The following is a 17,570-nucleotide window of genomic DNA, read 5'->3' on the forward strand; positions in this document are numbered from 1 at the left end:
ATGAGTACACTGCAAGCAGGATCATTCGGCATACTGTGCCAATTTGCCAAAGTGTAAACAAATACACAGCAGACTAACAAATACGGGGCTAAAGATGTAGCCCACAGCTGGCTAACTGACTCCATGGCAACACTTAATATCAGGGGGGGGCGCAGTCGTTTCAATTTTGTCTGAGGGGGATGGAGGGGGCAAAGTGTCAGACTTTGAAAGCCCCTGCTTTAGCAGAAGTGTGTTTGTGTACCACCCTTGCAGTCCTCTATAACATGATGTCAGTGGCATGTGCTCTGATGCGAGGCAGACGTCACCCTGAACCCCTGGAAAACATGACCTCACGAACAAGAGCCCCTGGCTGTTTGTGAGCATCTGTTCAAAAGACGCAAGGTCATTGACTCAGTTAATGTCCCACGAGTTTTCTTTTTTTTTTTTTCCCACGCAAAAAAAACAAACTGACGATGTACAAATGTTTCCAAAGTGTTCGTGTTAGTTATTGCTAAATCAGCTATCTGTCTGGAGGCTCACTGCAAACAAAAATAGGATGATTGTACAAATAATACAAAACAGTGATCTCAGCCACTTCAATTGGAGCAGGTTGGAGTGGAAACATGTGAATGACGAAGACTTCTAAGATGTGCAGGCCATTTGTACGGACCGGTGAGAAACTCAGCAAAGGCAAGACTGAATTTTAAGTGCTGACAAATAGCTTTGTAACAAAGCCTGCACTTTAATACAGTGTGGTATTACTTGTGTTAAACATCATATTCTTGGTATTTCATGGTACAAACAGCAGTACACAGTGAAAATGACAAATTGCACTAAAGGCCAGCCTGCCTTTTGTCCAACAGACGTATTGTTTAGTAAAGTTCAGTTCATGTTACCACATGTAAGGTTGAACTCATCATGAAGTCACAACCTTTAACTTTTACTAAAGCAAGTAGTCACTGCTGTTTGTCTCTGTGGGACACTTGGAATACAGGCCATGTATGCATGGAACAAACAGAAAAGATCACCATCAGAAGAAACCTCACTGGCCTTCTTCAATGAACCAACAAGTGACTAGTAAACTTGCTGCTGGACCCGCAGCAGTAAAATGCTAAGAGCATATTCTGAAAATACAGTGTGACCTTGTGCCCTCACTTCAAAGCATTCCCCCAGCTGGTTCACAACATTGCCTTGACATATTTTATGTGTCTCATGAACCTGTAAAACTGTGCTGGTTGTCCACACGCAAGTTACTCAGTATTTATGGTCTGAAAGGGTTTTAAAGAAACTGCACTGTAAAGACTGACTCAGTATCTGCATGCAGGATTTCAAATGAGCTTGTTTCCCTTATTGATAACCCTAAAAGATGTCCACACCTTCTTCTGGTCTGTATCAAACCTGTCAGTGTAAACACAAAACAAAACAGAACTTTTCATTCACAGCATTTAAAGTGCATTGGAAGTGTTGAGGACTTATTTTTCACTATATTTCTAGTATAACCTATACTAACCTTAACTAATTACTCAACAGCAAAGGTAACACCTAAGCACCTCCAGCTACTGCTCCTACAGTCCGCCATCAAACTGTATTACTGAATTTCAAGTTGTACTCCCTTACACCACTCTGTGCTGCAAAAAGTAATCTTATTGCAGTAATTAGCTCAAACTTTGTGCCCAACATTGTTATTAACATATATAAATAAACAAAAGTAAAAATGTAGCCTGTATGCACTCCTGACAACGTCTGGGCGTGATCCTGAGGAGACGGAGGATGGTGTCCTGGGGGATCTCCTTCCAGACCTGGATCCGGGCATCAGTGAGCTCCTGGACAGTCTGTGGCGCTACTTGGCGGTGTCGGATGCACCGATACATAATATCCCAGAAGTTCTCAATTGGATTCAGGTCTGGGGAATGTGAGGGCCAGCCAAAGGCATCAATGCCTTTGTCATCCAGGAACTGCCTGCACACTCTGGCCACACGAGGCCGGGTATTGTCCTCCAGGACCCACTGCACCAGCGTAAGGTCTGACAATGGCTCTGAGGATTTTATCCCGGTACCTAACAGCAGTCACGGTGCCGTTGGCTAGCACATGGAGGTCGGTGCAAACCTCCAAGGATATGCCTCCCCACACCATCACTGACCCACCGCCAAACTGGTCATGCTGGATGATGTTGCAGGCAGCATAACGTTCACCACGGCGTCTCCAGGCTCACATGTGCTCAGTGTGAACCTGCTCTGATCTGGGAAGAGAACGGAGCGCCGATGGCAGACCTGCCAATTCTGGTATTCTCTGGTAAAATGCCAATTGAGCTGCACGGCAGTGGGCTGCGAGCACAGGTCCCACTAGAGGACGTCGGGCCCTCGTGCCACCCTCATGGAGTCTGTTTCTGACAGTTGGTCAGAAACATTCACACCAGTAGCCCGCTGGAGGTCATTTTGTAGGGCTCTGGCAGTGCTCCTCCTGTTCCTCTACCAGTAGTAGAACCAGGAAGGATAAGGAGAGAGAAATTGTCTGTGGCCACCGCCTGCAAAATCATTCCCTTTTTGGGTGTTGTCTTGCTGTTGCCGCTCCAGTGCACCTGTTGTCGATTTCATTTGCATCCAAACAGGTGAAACTGATTCACAATCCTTTATGCTTCCTGACTGGACAGACTGACAGCCCTGAAGTTTAATTGACTTAGTGATATACTGTTTATTAAAGACTAAATGCTTTTTTGAGCATATACAAATGAATTATAATTAACACAATTCTTAATTCATTATAGTGGTTTACGTAGATATGCTTCCATTTATACATTTCATGTCTTCCTCCTAGTATTTACTAACTTTATTCCAACAACATTTATTATTTTTTCTGACATTTCTTTTTGTATTTGTATGCCTATGTATATGTTTATGTGCAATATATTGCTCATTTCGATACTAAGATAAATTTGGCCCGTACGGGGATCGAACTCGCGACCTTGGCGTTATTAGCACCACGATCTAACCAACTGAGCTAACCGGCCTTTATATACACCAGAAAGGCTGTAAATCAAAACACGCCTGTCAACACAAACACCTTCACTTGTGCATTTCCCCCCGAACACGTTTTCAGTTAAATTAACATTTTCAGTTAAATTAAATCAGCTTGAATACAGTAAAGTTCAAACATGAACTTGTGCGTCCTGTCTGCAAGAGGCTCACACCGGAAACACGTTGAGGCTGACCGCATCAGTACAGCGGACAGGTGTTTGCGCAGTGACGTAGCTCAGGCTGTGGCGCTGCACCTCCGCCTTTCAGCCATGTGGGTTCACGTGCAGCTGTGTACAAATTTAGCGCCGTTGTGACAGACTGGAGGTCAGCAGGGGCACAGAAGAGTGAGCAGGGTCGGTTACCTTCTCACACTCGCGCTTGTGCTGACTGACGCTGGCCCGCTGCGCTGTCGGGGGGCCAATGCTGGTTCAACACACACCTGAACATTTCTATTTACAGGCGGGGGCAGTCTGAACCAGAAGGATGCATCCGATACTTCTATTTCCATACAGGAGGATGTAGCCTTGATTATTATTAAAATAGACCTAACAAGGCAGATGTAAGCAGAGCTGCAATTTCAATGTCTGCTGTCCTCGCCAATGTGCCATTTTCAAAATAAAAGCAAAGCATGTCATGAAATCAATTAGTTCATGATGCAGGGGATGGCCCTGATGTGGTTTCACACTCCATCACATCAAATGTCCGCCACTTCCTTTTATGTCGAGCGACACTGTAGATCGAATAAACAAGTGGTGTGTTTCCAATTCTTCTTCAAAACAGGATGCAGAGGGGACTAGAGGAAAATAAAAAAAATAAAAAATCAGCACCAGACTTTTATTTCGTAGCACTGATGAACAGATGGCGGCCAGATATGCCTTTACAAGATAAAATGCTCCATCACTTCTTCTTGTTAATTCGTGCTAATTACAGATTCAGACACACTTGTCATGGTAATAATATTTCAGGGTGACTTGTACTAATGCTTCAAAGAAGGGATTTAGAGATTAGTGTTACAGTAATGCAACCGGGTGACTGTGGACTTAAAGGCTGGTGTTTTCATTTTCCAAAGCAACATGTGGACCAACCAAAGTGGCTCTAATATCAAGTCACTACTGGTCAACACTAAGGTGTAATGTGGCTACAACAACAGCAGTCGTATGCGTCCTCACACGTCCTGTTATTATGCCAGGCCACAGGAAAGGGCAAACTTATTTTCATGTGAGAGAAAATGTGACGGCGTTAATTAAATATACATCATCCTTGCTTGAGCCCAGCCTGCTCTGTGTGGACCGACCTGTTCTTTGAATAAAATAAATAAATAAATAAAAAACGCTAATTTAGAAACAGCAAAATATTTATTCACCAGTCAAAACATAAACTTCAAAAACATGAGGTCTGAGGACTGAAATCCACACGGTGATGCATGCATGCCAAGACTTCTATTACCTGAACAAAAAAAATGAGTTTCAAGGCAACCTGTAAGTGCTAAAACAGAATGGACGTAATGCACATTCTAGTTTGTGTATTTCTGCAGTGTGGGAAGGGTTTGTTAGGTTAGCATAAAAACATCCTGACGGTGATGCCCCCTACCTCCTTTTGAAATCAGACCCACATGTATGCATCAGGTGGGTTTGTAGAGAGCAAGAGAACAAAAAAAAAAAAGAATATAATACAACAGTGCGTCTGAGAGATGACCAGTTTTCAACATGTGAATTAACAGGGGAAGCTATTATTAGTCAATGAACATAAATAGGCAGGTCTTGGAGAAGAACTTGCAGCATTCATGCGAGATGATGGGTGTGTTTTTTTGGTACGTCTTTATCAGGGGAGTGGGCCTTTGCAGGATGTCGGAAGCAGGAAGAGTCTATCCAAACTTGTGTTCTCCCTCTGTACCAAGCAAGGGAAAAAGGGTGGCAGTGGTTGTGGCGGGTTATCAGTTCTCGAGGAAAGCCACGTAGTCGGTGAGTCTGGCCAACTGCTGCTCATTTGGAACCAATGAGACGGGGGGAGGATCTGTTGAGAGAGAGGAGAGAGCAACAGAGGAGGAGAAGTTGAGTCAGAGGGGGATTCCTCACTGTGCCAGCTACTATCGATCTTCCTACATCTCCCCAGCTTTAACTCGCTGGCTTGGACACGTGGGCTGTTCTAGCTCAGACAGACTCAGCAGGCCACAGGTTTCAAGCTAACCACGCTGTCGACATCTGAGCTCACCGCTTCCCCCCCCAGACCTGTTTAACGACACTACCTACAGAGTCTCCCCACGTGACTGCGAGACATTCAGCCTGGAGATCTTTACAACACTCTTACATTTATCCCAACCAGAGTGATTTCCTTCTGTGAGATCCACTCTACAACCGAAATTACCAAGAGCTATTAAGTCCCAGTGGCGCTGAGGAGGGGGGGCAGGGGGCAACATGTGAGGATTAATGGTGAGTTGGTTTGCGTTCTGTGCTGGACATGTGTGCAGCAGATGCTGTAATGTCCAATGATTAAGGGGAGGACAGACCGCAACCTCCTCCTTGACTGTTTGCATAAATCAGTAGGTTTCTCTTACAAGATGGATCAATCCGTGGCTCTCTGGGCTTGAGGACATGAGATGATGTGATAAAAACAATAAAATGTTGACAAAATAAGGGAGTGAAGGAGAAGAAAAGAACGGGAACGGATGAGGGAAGTTATAGAGATATGGACAGGGGAGAGTTCAATTAAATTCAAGAGATTCTAAGAAAAGGAAAAGGACAAATGTCATCCATCTTTCACTGAGATTAAAATCGCTCCTAAATCCCTGCTCTCAACATGTTTTATGCATGTCTAATAAAATCTAGCAGGAAGGTGGGTGCAGGATTGCTCATGAGGAGAAAGCTGTTTGGGCAACAGATCAGGGGGCTGACGATGGGTACAAATGAAAAGAGCAATACTGCCACCTACCTGGCTTTTTGGGCATTACCATCCTGGTTGTGGGGTCTGCCTGCCAGCCCTGGCTCACCACACCTTTGGACAAAGACAGAGATGGGAAAGAAGAAAACACCCCCATCAGCAAATGCATTAATGGTTATGTAAAGAGCATTAACTGCATTACACCCTGTAGAAATACTGTATTAAAGCAGCTGGTTTTATGACTTCTTTTGAATTTTTTATACACAATTGCCAGTGATGACAACATTTCCTGTGAAGAGGTTGCGTAAATCCAATCTCACCCTTTACTGCCTCTTCCACGGAGTATCCCACAAAGGCAGCGAAGTCATCTGCTGCGATGGAAGTGTACGCCTGTGCCACTAGGCTGTACGCCCTTTGCCGTGTGCTCTCTGTGAAGAATGCATGAACCACAGAGACATAAATATCAGATAGGTACACATGAGTAAGGGAGTGCATACGTGCTAAAACTGTGCTCTGGTTCCATTTAAAGTGCATACGGTCCATGGGCAACAGCAGCTTACTGTGAACGTGCAGACACAGGGACAGTATGTTGTTATGTCATTCTGACATGGTATTTAAGAGTCATGCTTCTTGTAAACAAAGCTGCTAATTAGCAACAACACAGTGAATAACAATTAATCAAGAGCGACAGGTAAGGTTTCTGACGCCAGGGGCTTCTCCTATGATCATTAGCTGTCACAGGTGAGTGTGTTTTGGTAAAATGTCAAGTGAAGGTTCGAGGTGTGCATTTTTTTATTCCAGGTTTTTCCTGTTCTTGCAAATTTGTCCATCTTAAGTTTTGGTTATGGAAATTCTGTGCGTTTGAGTTCATGAAGTCGCTTCCTCTCCCCAAACAAACTTGAAATAAAATGGCTATTCGGAACAAAAACTCTGGGTTGTCTTGCGTTTTTTAATTGCTTTGAGCATCTGGGTTTGTTTTAAACCAAATGGTGCATTTTGTTGTTAGGGAACCTTTAATTTGTTTGTGATGAACTAAGAAATTAAGATCTTCCATAATCAATCTATTAACAATAGATGTTGATCTCTGTTAAATGAAGCATGCTTAAGACGAATCATATGCTGTGCAGTACTTACACTCCAAACCACTTAGGTATGTATCAGCAGGCACTGGCTGCCAAAGCTGCCCTGTTTATCTTGCCTGACGTGACATGGTGCTGCAGTTTGCAGAGATAACTCTAAGAGACAGCGTGGAACAACACACACACACACACACCGGCATGTATTTGCTGCTGCTCCTGCAGCTACCACGTAAATGCCTCAGGGTTGTGGCCTTTCGTGTTTTACAGCCTAGCAACGGTTCATGTGTACCAACAGTCAGCCCCCAGTCTGTTGCAGCAGCTAGCAGCAGTAACAATAACAAGTGGGATGAGAAAAGACAGCTGTGAGGGGAAAGCCAGAGATTTGTCAAGAGCGCTTTCTCATTCTGCTGTCCAAAGGGCTTCCTGTTCTCCCTGTTATTGGACTTGTCTAAAAACAGGTGGTAGGACTGAAAATATTCAATTGGAAAATGCAACTCAAGGCAGTGTTTATGTATCAATTGTGTTTGAAGGTACTTAATTTTTATTTTGTTATGGTTCTAATCAAAGTTATGTAATATCTGCAGTCATTATTTAGACACCATGATGATTAAAGCAGACCCTCTTAATGGCGTGGTTACAGAGAAATGTGGATAAAATACTATTGTTTTGTCATTGTGGTGTCTCACTTCAGATGAATGACTACAGAGGAAACTGACTGAGTTGTTTTCCCCTTCTCTAGTCAGTATAAGACTCATATGTCACACTACATAAAACTGCTTCTTGTGTTGGAACAGCTTTCTTGCACCTGGCAGCATGTTAAGAGAAGAAATGAGGACTCTGAGCAAATGCTCCCAACACAGCCAAGCAGGTCATCTCAAGGGGCTTTTTGTAACCCAGTCCCCAGGCAGACATGTATTTTTACCGTGGCCTGTTGACCATTAGATGATGACTCGTGTGGCAACTGGACCGGCCTTTCTTAGGATGCCCCTCTGACACTCTGCAGTTGGGTTGGAGCTGCTGAGCAAGACATCCATGAGTGGGAGGATGGGAGTTTTATGGGGGAGAAACAGGACCTGCCCTGTCCTTCCCTGACAGTCTATTCTAGGGCCGCTATCATTTCTCGCCCTCTCACCTCTTAAAAATAGCCCCCACTTTTCACCAGCAAAGGCAAAGCAGACAGGACATGGCAAGGGCTTTTATTTTTAAATACAGCCTATTGCCAAGTAAGAGCAGCAACAGACTGGGGAATATTTTGACGGAAGCACTCGGAGGAAGATGTATATGTGCAAAATAATACTGGGTCTTCATATGGTTTCTTCTTTTGTATGTTCCCTTAATGACATATTTTAGTTTAGCAATAAAGCAAATAGAGGCTTAACTTCATGCAGCTTTATTCCACGTTTCCATTAAAGACAGATTTGGTGATTACAGGCAGATCAGCTGATCACCAATTCAACCAAAGTTAGACAAAGTGAGAAAAACACAAATAACTACGTTCATAAACTACATATGAGGAAAAGGATGTGTAATCAATTTTCAGACATTCTATATTCACATTTATCTAGACCTATTTTTCCATTTAACTGGCTTAGAAGTACAAAAGTATAAAAAGAAGTTAAGAAAAGGTACGAATACGACATTGAAATTGAATATTGCACTGAAAGTAAGGGCAAGCCATTTCAGCCCACATCCTCTATAACCTTATGTTTCTTTCAACATCAAATGCAGTCCCTGCCATAAACAATTCACATAAAACCTTCAAAAAGCACAAATTACAGTGTTTCCTACAAGTCCGTAACCCCTTCAATTGTCATTATTCCTCCTCCTCTTCCTCCTCCTCCTCCTCCTCCTCCTCTGCATCCTCAAATTCATCATCATCAGCAATTCCAAAGTCCATTTTTGTCAGGACTGCTTCAACATGCTCCGTTGACAGAGTGAAGTGGTCCATCTTCTCGAAGCCGGGCTCTGGCCTCTCCTCCCCCAGTGAGCATTTAGCTGCATCTTTGGTCTGCGTGATGAGGCCCTTGGAGGCTAACAGAAATTCAGCAGCGCCGCCTTGCTCCAACGCTCTCACAGCCGTATCGGTGAGCTCTGAACTGGACTGCAGTCGCTCACTGTAACGTTGCACCAGCGCCCGCAGAGCTGCCACCTTTTCATCTTGCTCTTTACCAACCTGCTCTAGTAGAATGGTCTTGCGCTCCTCCAGGACAGCGTATAACAGGTCAAAGCGTTCAGCTAGCCCTTGCTTAGCAAGCTGACTATTCTCCTGAACAGCACGGCAGGCATCTTCCATCTGGTTGAGCAGGGCCTGCAGGCGCCCATTGCTGGCTACCAGGGTGTCGATAGCATTACTAAGTTCGCCCTTCTGGGCCTGGTAAACACTTCCTAAAGGTGCCACCTCGCAGTCCTTATGCTGGCCAAACACTTTACACATGGAGCAGGTGGGTACCTGGCAGGTCACGCAATATATGTTGATTTTCTCATCCTCGTGTTCTTGGCACATCGGTTCTTTGGATTCTTTAGGCTTCAGGGTGGTTTCTGTGCTTCCACTGCCGCTACCTTCTTGCTGTTGCTTATAGATGTCGATAATATTTTCCACCAACAGGTTGCGCTGGAGCCCATGCACACCATGGCGGTCGAGCACAACCTCGAACCGGCAGGTAGGACAGCGAAAGACGCCACCGGAAAACCGGTATGGGTTGCGCGAGTCATAGAGGTCGCTGGCACAACTACGGCACAAGTTGTGCTGGCAGGGCAGGATGACCACAGGTTTGGTGAACATGTCCAGGCAGATGGGGCAGCTCAGCTGCTTCTCGAGGCTATCCATGGGGCTTGGGGGCCGAACCATAGACCCTGTCCTCTGGACGTCCATAATGGAAAAGTTTCAGCCTACAGCTAGACTAGCAAGTTTCCTAATTTTCACAAGAGAAAATGAATAGCTTCACTCTCTCTCTTTCAAAATGCAACTAGAATAAAAGGCAGCCTCTACTAACTTATCCTTAGTGTGAGCTGTCACTTGTGAAATGCCAATATCTATTCTGGCTGAGAGCTAGCAGCTCTGTCCTTTATACCAGCCCCTCACAGCTGATGACATCCGATCCTCTCCACCATCCAGAGCACACATTCCTGTCTGCTTTCTGCCTTGGGATCTTTTCACAGAAATGGCCCCCTCCTACCCAGTGCTGCATGTGTCACATGTCCCAGTGGGCACTGTGTCCCCTCTAACAGTGACCGAAGTGGTGGACTGAGCAGAGACAACCAGGGTCCATGTGACTGTCTCAGAGGAGCTCAATCTAAATGGTAAACAAGTCAATGTCAACATCCTGGGTCTCAGTTGTTTTGACCATTTTATTTCTGTTGACTTGTTGTCATTTGCCTAGTTTACTATTTATATAACCTGTTTTGTTTACAACACAAACATATTAATTCTACGTTATTAAATCATTGATTACATAAAGTCTTTTATAAGAAAGAATATCCACCATCTGCTTTACAAATGTGAAGATTTACTTATTTTCCTTTGTTTCTTTATAAATGTATGTTGGGGTTTTTTGACTGTCAGTCAGACAAAATGAAAAACTCCTGAGACATCGCTTGGCTTCTAGTCATTTGTGATGCCCATTTGGTGTTTTTTTTTTTTTTTCCAATTTTAGAGCATAATGTTTATGGCAGGTTTTTGGCATATAAGCTGTTGGGACTTGCCAGTTGCTTGTGATACAGTGTTTATTTAGATATACTGCAAAATGTTATTTTCGCACAAACAATGGCAAGATGATGGTCTTAACTTTGTCAATGGAAAGTGTATATACAGTGACTAACAATTCACTTTGATTTGCTGCTTTATTTAAAACTCCTTTGCTAAAAACTTTTTCAAAGTGTAAAATGTGTGTATTTAGATTCAAACACCAAATGTCCCACATTCACCAATATATTCTAATCAATGGTTGCCTTATGACAGTGTCTTATGACATACTGTATGTCAGCATCCATGGCTGGACACGGAGTACGGTAAACATGAGGGAGAAGCTATTCTTGAACTCTTGCACAAGGGAACCAACACATGATGCAGATGCCCTGACAATTCTGAGCATGAGGTCAATAATTACATATGGGATGTTTCTCAAAATGATGCATTTGATTAAGAAGGTGATGTCTAAAATCAAGACACGACAGAAATATTTAGATATTCTGTTACATTATGAGACAGTATCTGGGCGTGTAAACTGATGCCTTATTCAGAGTATTGTATTGTAACTACCTGAACTAGCCCTCGGGATACTGATATGTCACACTGCTGGAAATTAACAGTCAAATTCTGCCCCTTAATTTTCCACCGCGTTATTTCCCCTGGGTTCATCATAGCCTAAACTGTGTGGTCAGCCGGTGCCCCCTGCTGATTGTAATTCTGAATCATGCAGAGGAGATGTAAATATTTCATTCACTTCAACGAGAAAGCAAAATGTGTAACGCAAATAAATATCATTTAGAAGTGTCCCATAATCTAACCCATAATCTAAAAAGATTTTTGTTGTTACCTCGAAGGGCCTCCATGACCGGAAGGATATTCTCTGACCATTGGTGAGCTGCGATGGCTGTGTAGATCCCGGGAAAGTCTCGCTGCCAAATGCGTTGGCCAACAGCCCAAATAGCTGTTAACTCAGGGTTTGCCTGCATAATACAAGTAGAAAAGCATTTCAAAAACGTTCAGCATGCAACACTTGACAAGGCAATAGTTATCATGCTACTGAAAAGAGCAGTCACACCCAAATACTTTGGATATTGAATCACGGTGGGTACAATTTTTTAATGGTACTGTACTGTCCATTTCAAAAAATGTTTATGCAAGATTGGCAATAACATTGATCAGTAATAAGCAGCTCTAGTGGACTGTTGTCCTGTGGGACAGAAGACAATGATGCTAAATTTTCCCACAAGCTCTTTATTATTTGCTGTTAAGCCAGAGTTGTAATTACCACTGGATGTTAATGTGTACGGTATTTATAAAGCAGCATGAGCTGGACAGTCAAATGAATCATAATGAAATGGGTATCAGTAGTACTTCCTTCGCCGTGTCTCCAAATGTTTTAACATGCTTACCGATTTTATTGCCTGGGGAGTCCGTTTCCAGAGATACCTGGCATTATTCCTGTTGGACACACATTAACAAGTTAGATGCAGGTGCAGGCAGCTTAACAGATGTCAGGTACATACTGTATTTTGTCACACACATATTCATTACCAAACCTAACGCATTATTTATAAAGCCATCCATTTCAATCAACTATTGTGGGAGGACCGCTTGAGTTATCACTCCAGGAAGCCATGTCATTTCACTTTTAAGGAGGCAGATGGATTGTGGCTTTGAGTGGCATTTGAATAATGATGTTTGACATTTAATAGAGATGCAGTCTGACTGTATATTACAGCTGAGGCACATTTAGTGCTATTACTCATAATGAGAATCAACATTTTACTGTTTCGCTGTTTGTGTGTCTTATGAACTATGATGTGTTACAGAAAGTCAAAGCACAGAAAGCTGAAGAGGAAAAAAGGGCATCCCAACTGTTTGCCACTTTAATTTGTAATTAAGGATGCTTTGTATGTCTTCACTTCAAATTAAAGGAAAGGGGGAAAAATGCTGTAAATGAGTCCAAGCCCCCACCCCGAACAAAGAGACATGTAGAGAAAGAGAGAAAACCCTGTCAGCCACTGGAGACAGACACAGTTGACTTACATGTCATTATGAAGTAAATAGAGCGCAAGCAACTGAGCGTAGACTTGAGGTGTTGCAATGCCCCCTGGAGCCTGTTAAAAACAAATGCAGGTGTGATATTAATGCTTCAAACTAAAAAATAAGCAGAAAGCCAAGAAATCGTGATTCCTTAAACAATGTATGAAGTAAATCTCAACAACAGCCAGGATTAGACGTCCAGTCAGTTATGTTATTATTTTCCTTAGCTTCTGCTAACGTTATAGCATTGATCCCTTACCTTATAATATTTCTACATTTATGAAGGTAAAAGGTCAGTCCAAAGTTCACCTGACGCCACACAGTAAATATGGCAATAGGTTTTACGTTTGACAGTCTAAATAAAACAATACTATAATGTTAGCTGTAGCTATGTTTACCAACATAACTAAGATGTCTCTGGCTATCAAAGTTAGCTAACTAGCTACCTACTAGCAGCACAAGTAAAAACAGAGAGTAACGCTAAACCTGCCACTTCCGTTTAAATGAAGACACATTTTGTTGGCATCGGTTCATTTACGAGCTGCCTCGTCGCATAACTAAACTAAACGGTGCTTGAAAGTAAAATTAGCGCCGTAGTAGTGGAAACAGCCTAGCTTCTTAGCCATAACGTTAGCCTAAACTGGTCATGAGCTAGCTGTCAGAAACACTACTAAAGTTACCAAGCCGTCGGAGACAGACAGCGACAGTGAGACAACATTCAACACTGGCACAAAGAATAAGGGATTCCGCCAGTCAGCGCTTACCTCGAGCTCTTGAGCTTCACACTGCTCTAACAATTTATCAAAATTTTCCTCCATAATCACAGCAGTAGGCATGATGATGCCTAGCTGTTGCACCGGAAACTTCTTCTTCTGTAGAATTGCAGTAGGTTAGCAGCACGTCAGCAGGTGTTGCTGCCCCCAACTGGATGAAGCGCAAATCACAGAGTCCGTGTTACAACATTTTACAGTGAATCAAAGCCACAATCCAGGAGTCAGTTATACCCCAGAGCAATCCAGTGCAATGCGATCTCAATAACATACCATGGAAATTAAATGAAATAAATTAAGCAGACACCAAATCAGCAAAAAAAAGAATAAAATCCTCTGAGAGGAATACTTTTTTTTTCTTGAAAATGTTGACAAAATAGCTGTCTACATATAGACAATGCATTTTGTACTTATGCTTAACATAAAAATAGTAGATTGAAAGCCATGCATAATATTACCCAGTGCCCTGCCTACAAGTTAGTTGAGTGTTTTGTTTTTTTTACAGATACTGCCGCTCTAATCTTGATTCAGTTGTCTCACTTAGAGACAGAAACCTCAAACCCAAAGTTTAACCCTGGCCCAGTGAGGAAAACCTAAACTTCTCTCTGGTCGCTCTCAAAATCTGACATTCTCATACTAAAAATCAGTGAAGTGATGCCGCACTTCAGATCATGTCTTAAAGAAATCTTTTAAATCCGAGGTCCTTGTTAATCTCACTAACTGTGTTATAAACTACGAGAATCATCCTCTTAATGTGGAGATTGAACCAAAATACCAAAAATGTGAAAATCACCACAATTGGATCCTGCATCGAACCTCTCTCCTTTGAGACAGAATAGGGGTTAGAAAGGAGAAATCCAACCATGTGTGGTTATCTACGCATAACAAGACTGACACACAGCTAATACAGCTACTAAAAACTGTATCCTGAAAATACACAGGGCCATTGTTAACCCAGGGATTAAACGTGAGTCCAATGAAATGCAATTAACAGTTAAACCTGGCCTACATGCTCAAGTGTAAAAAATGTTTCTATAAATCATTCTTGGAAGAGTTCCACAAGCTGTCAGTTGTAAAAGTTGTCACTGGATCTTTCCCAACCTGTTGAAACTGGTCACTGTCAGAGAAACCTTCAAGTTTACATTTATTCTTCAATTGTCATTTCCACCCAGGGATTTAGAGAAAGCTTCCTTCAGCTGATTGTTTATTTTATTTTTTTATTTTTAATAAATTACAATAGCATAATTGAAGAATTCAGTCTGGTCTTAGTGAACTCACAGTGCTGAGGAAGACGGTCTTTCTCCTTGAAGTCACTAATGATCCTCTACTGCCTGCCAATGCTGGAGATTTCTGTATTTCTTTTTGATCTCTCCATTTTCTTTGATGCTGTTGACAACATACATCTTTTTCTTCCACTTTGAGAAATGGCTTTTCAGCACAGGCAGAACTATAATGTGCTTCCTCAATTTTGACGTTTTTAGAGTTTTTTTCTTCAGTTGTTATGGAGAATACCATCTGCATTCTCGGTTCATCTTTCCTGCCGTTCCCAAGCTTTAGGTCCTCACCGGCATTAAGGGCGAGGTTTCTCGAAATGCCTTTCATTTTAATGACAGTGAATGTGGGAGTTTTATTTTGCTCTTCAAAACTTTGTATTTTGCTACAGTCTCACTTCAAACGTCTCTTCCAAATTATGTTACCTACTGCTTGAAACTTCTTTTAAATTCACATCTCTTTTACGATGCTTCGCTTTAAAGACTCGTGCCATTCTGCAACAAAATATTGCACACAGTCAATAACTTTTAAGCTTCACAATCTAGTTTTAATCTTCAAGGGCAACAATAAAAAGAAGTTCCAGTGGTGGAATGTAAATGGTCTCACTCATATAACGCTTTTCAACCTTAACAGTTACCAAAGCACTTTACAGCTAAGTCTCATTCACCCATTCACACACACACATTCACACATCAATGGGGACCGAGCTTCCATGCGAGGTGCTGGCCTCCATCGGCAGCAACATCGGGTCCTTTGTCTTCCTCAAGGAAGAGGAGGAACCACTGCGCCACCATGCCACGAAGTACATTGACTCAAGTACTTCCATTTCATGCATACTTGTACTTTTACTGTCACTTTTCAGATAGCAACTTTTCATTTGCATGAAATGAAAATGCATCGTCACAAAGATGAAAACCTTTCCGAGCTCATGAAAAGTTGACTTTTTCAAGATACGTGGTTCTCACAGGACAGCGATGCTACAAACATATGATGGTTTTATCGAATATGATGCATTGCTGTAGATTAAACTACCCAACAGTATATGAAGTCGTTAAAATCAGCAATCATCAACACAGAGTTGGAGATTCCAGTTGTCATGTTGGCTTAATGTAAAGTTGATAAAAACTAATACAAATAAACAAACTAATCCTATCCTTTATATCCTTTACTGTAAAGCTGGATCAAGCACAAACATTAGTCTATTAATTAATGCCAACACTGTGTAAACTCAGATATGACAAATCTCATTAATTCAAGTTTCAGTCTTTTGCTGGTCTCACATATAATCTGAAACATCTTGAGTCCCTATCCATGCCCGTGTAAAGCTCTTTGAACTTCTGTACTTGCTACTTTCAGTGATGCCAAAAACTTCTTACAATGCACATCTGTTTGACATACAACAATACATTCATAGGTTCTTCCAAAGCTATGATTTTTATAAGCCAAAATAATACTGTTGAAAAATTCCAAACATGGTTTCAGGCAGAGTAGCACAGTTACGTTATATAACGGGAGGGTAATTTGACATTTATAAGAATCAGCTCCAGCATGACAACTCCAGATGTGTGCCTTTAGGCACGGTGTTCAGGAGGTTGGATTGTGGACGTGTAACCATTTCTGTACTTGAAAAGGACTCAACCCACATAAAAAAAAATGACTGCCTGGCTTATGCTACGACAAAAAGAAATACTGAAGCTTCAAACGATGTAATATCTGGACTTTCAGAGGAGTCTTGCCAGATTTAGGTTACTGGGCATCTTTGGAAGTCTGTGATCTTGTGAACCCAAGATGGTGTGATAAATCCTTTGCTAATAATGCTTGTGATCAGTCATGATTTGCATGACCCTGGCACCTCATGTACACACATGTTCCATCAGGAAGGACGGACTCCATTGTAAGTGAGACTGCAGTAGTGTAGTACATCATTCTGCAATCATTAAAGTCACCACTGGCACGCAGCATTGCTCAGTTTTACAAGGCTTTTAAAAGGCGCTGCAGTTCATAGATCTTCCTGCGTGATTGGTACTACTTTTGGGTTACAGCACTGAAGGGTTCAGGGTCAAAATGTATTTCTGATCTGCTGCTACATAAACCAGCCAGACATCTCTGCAGTCTGGGACAGGTCTGTGTACAGCACTGGAGTTTTTCATTCTTCTGTTTATCTAATTCCATTTGAGCTCGTTTTAATCTTCTATTTCATTTTATTCTCTTTGAATCTTATTTATTTGTGCCTTTTCACCTTGCTTTTCTTTTACATCTTATATCCTAATGCCTTTTTATGTCTTAGGTAAAGCACTTTGAATTGCCTTGGTGTTGAAAGGCGCTAACATAATTTAAATCTCCAAATATTTTCTGCTATATTGGCAATAAAACAGTCCAATCCTACATTTCATTACTGTCTTCTCATCTATATCTAAAAGATGTCAGCTGTCTATAAGAAAGACCCTTCATCTCATACCTGAATTAAAAAATCCACGTGCTGTACGACAGACCCAGATGAGTGTTATCCAAGATACTACCTTCATGCTCTGGTCACATCCTCCATAATTCAAGTATCTTGAGACCAGAATCCCTGTTGTGACACGGGCTAATGGAGAGGATCAGAGGAATGCAAAGTAGTGGTGCAACAGTGTAAAAGGATCCCTAAGACACATGAACACTACAACAAGGAAAACACTGGAGCATCTTCCCTCTCTGAAGAGTGGATTTTATAACTGTAAACTAGTCATGGGCAGCCTCTCTGACTTCGGTCTACAAAGGAGGGTTAATCACAATCTTATAAAAAGCCTTTTCAGGGAGGCATCCTTTCATGTTCTTCACAGATGTGTGGTTAAAGTAGAGACAGACA

At 42.1% G+C, this 17,570-nt stretch overlaps 2 protein-coding genes and 1 non-coding gene across 3 annotated transcripts; all 3 read right to left on the minus strand.

The window, feature by feature from the left end:
- Nucleotides 1-2,912: 2,912 nt before the first annotated feature.
- On the minus strand, nt 2,913-2,986 carry trnai-aau (transfer RNA isoleucine (anticodon AAU)). The gene has a single exon. It is a non-coding gene; the product is annotated as a tRNA-Ile (tRNA).
- Nucleotides 2,987-4,329: 1,343 nt separating this feature from the next.
- cops8 (COP9 signalosome subunit 8) lies at nt 4,330-13,531 on the minus strand. Its single transcript, XM_070914248.1, has 7 exons — nt 13,445-13,531; nt 12,684-12,754; nt 12,047-12,095; nt 11,485-11,617; nt 6,191-6,298; nt 5,922-5,984; nt 4,330-5,006 (listed from the first exon to the last, which is right to left on the minus strand). The coding sequence occupies exons 1-7, from the start codon at nt 13,514-13,516 to the stop codon at nt 4,927-4,929; spliced, it is 576 nt and encodes a 191-aa protein (XP_070770349.1). The 5' UTR covers nt 13,517-13,531; the 3' UTR covers nt 4,330-4,926.
- Nucleotides 8,330-9,821, minus strand: trim63b (tripartite motif containing 63b). The gene has a single exon (XM_070914247.1). It carries the CDS (start codon nt 9,819-9,821, stop codon nt 8,763-8,765), a length of 1,059 nt encoding a protein of 352 aa, XP_070770348.1. The 3' UTR covers nt 8,330-8,762.
- Nucleotides 13,532-17,570: the final 4,039 nt, after the last annotated feature.

This window comes from Enoplosus armatus, chromosome 11 (genome assembly GCF_043641665.1).
Source record: "Enoplosus armatus isolate fEnoArm2 chromosome 11, fEnoArm2.hap1, whole genome shotgun sequence".
NCBI classification, from domain to species: Eukaryota; Metazoa; Chordata; class Actinopteri; order Centrarchiformes; family Enoplosidae; genus Enoplosus; species Enoplosus armatus.